At 37.1% G+C, this 5,745-nt stretch overlaps 1 protein-coding gene across 1 annotated transcript in view; it reads right to left on the bottom strand.

Annotated features, from left to right (window-relative positions):
* Positions 1 to 4,625: 4,625 nt before the first annotated feature.
* LOC103206425 (JNK1/MAPK8 associated membrane protein) overlaps positions 4,626 to 5,745 on the bottom strand; it is a 25,026-nt gene continuing 23,906 nt past the window's right edge. Inside the window, exon 6 of the mRNA XM_007951884.2 lies at positions 4,626 to 4,844. Coding sequence (XP_007950075.1) covers positions 4,626 to 4,844 — 219 coding nt within the window. The remainder of the gene's footprint in view (positions 4,845 to 5,745) is intronic.

Raw genomic sequence — 5,745 nt, 5'->3', positions numbered from 1 at the left:
CCCTGTGTCCATCCCTCCATGCACTCCTGCCCCCTGAGCTGTCTCCCTGTGCATAAACAGCCCTTCTTTCTCCCATGACTTTTCTCTCCAAGGTGTGTATCTACCTCAGGTAAATGTTCAACTCATATGTCTGTATTTTGTTTGGCTGGAAACCACAGGTGTGGGTTCAATTCCAGACCTGAAGGCCAGCTAGGGGCCAGAGTCTCAGGGGTTCCACCAGGCTCTATTGGACCAGCAAACCTGCCCCTCCTCTTTTCTTTTTCTTTTTCCCAAATGATTTTGAGTTTTGTTCCACAATATTCTCCCTTTCCATCCAGGATCGCCTCCATAGATCCCCCTCTGAGTGGTTGACAGTGGTAGCCAAGCACCATCTAGTTCTTCTGGTCTCATATTCGTATAGGCTGTGGATCGCATGGTGTACCAGTCACTAGGACTAATTCTTTCCCTGAATCTTTGGTTTACTTCTTTGCTCTGGATGAGTAGAGATCCATTGTTCCATCTAGATGGCTGCTTGCAAGCTTTCAAGATCCCAGTCACTCTCGCCAAAGTAGGACGTGGAACAGTGTTTTGTGTAGTATGTTATGCCAACTGAGCTTCATGTCCCCTGTGACTATGGTCCCAAGCCCACAAGTTCAACTACTCAGTCCCTCTGGGCAGCTGGCTGTGACCAAGAAGTGACTACAACCTTGTCCCTTGTCAGCTCTACTATACACCTGGGAATTCTTACAGATCACACAAATACACTCATAAGGGCCATTGTCTGCCAACCCTATACATGGTCTTGGGTACACTCCCTGTTTCATAGACATACCTAATAGTTCAGCCTGTCCACCCATCTATCCCCGTATACCCATGTTTTGCCTTCACTGACAACGCAGTACTGTATGTGCAAAAGGGTTCATCTTTGTTGTCTGTACCTCCCACATACCTGTCGTCTTCTTCCTCAATGCCACCATGTTGATCACTCACATTTGGCACATTGCCCTTCTCTTCACCTAAATACTTATCTGTACCTATCTAACAGTGTTTCTTCCCCTCCCCTCCCCTCCCACCCCTGGTAACCATCAAAGAAAATTTCCTTCTATAGATAAACCTTTCCTTGACTTTTATAATAATGGACTAATACAATATTTGTCCTTTTGTGATTGACTTATTTCACTCAGCATAATGTCCTCCAAGTTCATCCACGTTATGCGGTGTTTTGCAGATTCTAGGTTATTCTTTAGCGTTGCATAGTATTCCATTGTGTGTATGTACCATAGTTTGGTTATCCATTCCTCAGTTGATGGACACCTAGCTTGTTTCCATCTTTTGGCTATTGTAAATAGTGCTGCAATGAACATGGGTATGCATATGTCTGTTCTTGTCATGGCTCTCACTTCTTTAGGACATATACCTACTAATGGAATGGCTGGGTCAAATGGTATTTCTAATTACAACTTTTTAAGGAATTGCAATACTGCTTTCCACAGTGGTTGTACCATTTTACAGCCCTCTGTCATGATTTTTCCATTAGCTTCAACATTGAGCATTTTTGCCTGGCACTAAGGCAGATGCTACAGTTACATAGTTAAGATCTAGCCCCTGAACCTCAAACTGCACACACTTGAGAAATAGACAAGTGAAGAGATGATTATAACACAGTGGATTCCTTCTGATAAGAGGCATATACTTGTGGCTATGGGAGAATAAATAGGGACTTCTAAGATTTATTGGCTGTTGGGAATACACATTGATTGAGGTGTGTTGCTTGGCTTCAAGTTGCCTGGCTGAGTGGAGAGTCTGGTGGGGGTACCACGTGGCAAGAGCGTGGGATAGAAATGCCAGATTTGATCCTGAAAACTAAGATGACTTTTTGCCTTAATTTTCTTTCTTAAAAACAGTGTATACCTAATTTAGCAGATTTTTATATTAAAAACAATATTTTGAAATTCCTAAAGTCTTTAGTATTATACCATAGAATTAAATAATCTGTACATTAACCAAATACTTTTACTTGGCATGGAGTTTACAGAAGACCTTTTCGGCCAAGAGATATTTTTAAATTAAGATCAAATAATCATTTTATACAATTGTTATATTTTTATTATTGTGATTGAAAAGGACTTGATACAATTATTTATATTTTTATATTCTGCAAAAGACCCTACTTGTAACTGAAGTGAGGAGCCCTGGTGGCCTAGTGTTCAACTGCCAAAAGGTCAGCAATTCAAACCCACCGGTGCTCTGGGGAAGATAAGGGAGTCTGCTTCCAAGATTACAGCCTTGGAATCCCTATGAGGCAGTTCTACTAAGTCCTACAGGGTTGCTATGACTTGGAATCCATTCAATGACAATGGGTTTTGTTTTTCTAAATGGGAAACTCATGTTCCCTAGTTCTGGGCAATATTTTTGTATTATTTCTGGTAATTTCCTCCTCTGCTTTTTGTTTAACAGTATAATTGAAGTAGAATAAAAGTTTCAGTAAGAAATTCTTACAGAAAATATGCTTAGAAATTATGAAAATGTCTCCTGGAAAAATTAAGATCTGACTTTGGAAGAGAGTTTAGATAGTGGTTGTCAAATGTGGCTGTACACTGGAATCACCTGCAGGTTTTAAAAATACCTATGTACAGGATGCAACCCAGATCAGTTCAAGAGACATCTCTGTGGATGTGACTCAGGCATTTATTTTAAAATCTCTTCAGGTGGGTCCAATGCGCCAATAAATCTGCAAACCAATGGCTTTAGACAAATATCTAACAATGGAGAGGCTAAAGTTATCATCTGACTCAAATTATTCAAGAAAGTATTTTGACTTTTAAATTACCTAGCCAGCACTGGTTAGGAAAATAACCATTATCCAATCTGTCAGTAATAACTGAATGCACTTCAAAGGACCTAACTCAAAACTTAAAGCTAAGAAAAGGGTGTGGTGCTGTTTTTAATGACTGCTTTTTAAACAAGTATTTTAGTAACATTAGCAACTACAGTTGCTATGAATTTTTCTAGCCTTGTTAAGAAAGCAAATTAAAAATGTAGGTATGTATGAAGTATTAATATGATATGTATTAAGTGAAATTCTTTGCTTCTAAGGGTTTATAATTATTCGCACAATTTTCTCCTTTTGCATATATATTTTTCTGCTAGATGAGAGAAAATAATTGTTAACATGGTCCCAATGTATATTTGGACCAGAAGATAGAATTCTGATAATCAGATATATGACTTAGACTGTAACTTGTCCAACTAAGAATTCTCTGGGCAACACAGAATTTTAATGGACATTACTAACCACCCAAACCTGTATAAACTACAAACAGAACTTTTACATTTTACTTTTATCCTTCAGAAATGAAGAAACAGAGTCCTACTAAAAGAGCACGCTTCCCGATGGCAAGATGTATTCTGACAAACACATCAAAAAAATAATTAAAAAATATCTTCCAGAATACAACCACTGTGAATTCAAAAGGCACAGAAAACTACAAAAACAGTGAGTGCATATTCTTTCATCTGTGCAGTGTTAAAGTTTGCGATTTAACATCCTTCGCCCACTGCCATCCTAAAATAACTAACAGTAAATAACCCACTAAATAATATAAATAGTTAACATCACCGTATTATTAGACTGAGCACTGAAAATCCTATTTTGCTTCATTGGTTAGGACTGTTGAGTTGCTAAAAGCTTTCCAAGCATTAGAAATTGCAGCACATCTACCAACACCAACCACAGGAAAACTGTTTATAAATTGTATTTACTCTGTAGTTCACTAACTCTAAGAAGTCATCAATTGTAAAATGTATCCTAATTCACAGATCTCACAAGGTGAAAAAAATGTCTATGTGTCAGGATCAATAAGTGTATATATCCTTCAAAAATGAGATAAAAGAGGAAAGGGGATATGTGAGTAGATGTATTTATTCATTTGGGAAAGAGGCACTAATCTTATAAAACATTTTGAATTTTTTCCAGAATTAGAACAGCAAAAAACAATTTAATGTTAGAACACTGAGACTTTTTATAGTTAAGCTTTAATTATGTTTTTTCTTTGCAGGTACAATAATCTGAACATGTCTTCAACTAAATTATCTAAACAGAAAACCTGTTATATAGAAATTATGCTCTATTTTTATAAGATATCAAAATACTGTATTGGTAGAAATAAATAAATAACAAAGCCCAACATATTTTATTTCCATGTTTGCTATCAGCCCCCACAAGTATGTTTATTTCTATAATTCATTATAGGTGAAAAACAACTTGAAACATAATAGGCATGCACAATTATGCCACAGTTGATTCTAGATTATACTAAGGTTTATCATAATTTATATATATATATATATATATATAGGTGTATATATATACACACACACACTGCTAGATACACAGAAACAGGATTTGGCTGTTAGAATAACTGAATTATTGAGAGGCAAGTGCTTCTTAGTAGGCTTCTACTGTAAAAGAGCATGTAACAGAGTATTATGGTATTTCGTATTTTGTAAGTCTAACCACAGTCTGTTAAGTCAAAAAACCATTAAGATATACTGACAATCTTGTTCCTGTGTGTGTGATAATTTTTTTTTCTTTACTTTTTCACTAAGAATAGTCCTTAGATTTTTTTTTTTTTGGCATTTTACATTCAGTGTCCATTGGCTCCCTCCGAGAGTATCCGAGAAGGTTCGGTAAATTTTGCAGTGAACAAGTAAAAAAGGGCTGGTGTAGGTACCAAAGCCAAAAGAGGTAAATCTTGCTCTAGTTTATCCACTCTGGAAATGGAAATTATCCCATAGGCATGAAGTAACCAGTGGCTGAAGAGAACAATAAGTCTTTTCTTTCTGACCAGAAGATCATAGCAGTTCTACAGAATTTTATAAAACAAAGAAAAGAGATTACTGGGTTGAAACAGCTATATATGACATCTTAATTTAAATATATAGTACTTGTTTTCACATAAGTTCATAACCTCAGAACCATGGAATGAGCTAAAAGGGACCACAGAAAATACCCAGTCTACCCTTTACAGACAAGAAAACTGAGGTTCCCCATGGTCACATGAATAGTCGATAGCAGGACCAAGACAAGAGCCCATGTCTCTAATCCCTGGTCCAGATCATTGACCTCTAGAAACACTAGTTTCTACTTAAACATATCAATTAGAAAGGAAACTCTACTTTTTGCCCTGATCAACTGTAGCCATGAGTCTATATTCAAGAAACAGGGAAAACAGAAACCCAACTTCCTTAACCTTTAACATTGCTGAGTGCTGCTGCCTAAATAATTAGAAGGGAGAACTGGCATCTGATTTCCTTTCTTTAATACTGCTCCAGAATATGCAGTAATGGGATGGGCCAAACCATTATAAAAGTATTATATAGGAGAGATTCACAAGGGACAGAGAAACACAACTTTCAACTTAATTTAGCAACATATAAAATTCCCAAACTCACTGCTGTTTAGTGGATTCCAACTCATAGTGACCCTGCAGGACAGAGAAGAACTGTCCTGTAGGGTTTCCAAGGCTGTAAATTTTTACAAAAGCAAACTGTCACATCTTTTTCCACAGAGCAGTTTGTGGATTCAAAATGCTGACCTTTTGGTCAGCAACTGGGTACTTTAAACACTGTGCCACAAGGGCTCCTTAAGAAATCTTAATTACCCAAAGTAATTATGAATTGTTGTTGTTGTTGTTATGTGCCGTCGAGTCAAACCCGACTCATAGCGACCCCTCCTTGGGTTTCCGAGGCAGTATCACTACGGAA

Source organism: Orycteropus afer, unplaced genomic scaffold (genome assembly GCF_000298275.1).
Source record: "Orycteropus afer afer isolate SDZICR_OR568_19922 unplaced genomic scaffold, OryAfe1.0 scaffold00314, whole genome shotgun sequence".
NCBI lineage: Eukaryota > Metazoa > Chordata > Mammalia > Tubulidentata > Orycteropodidae > Orycteropus > Orycteropus afer.
Note: the sequence above shows the minus strand (reverse complement) of the source record. Positions and strands in the feature narration are given on the sequence as shown.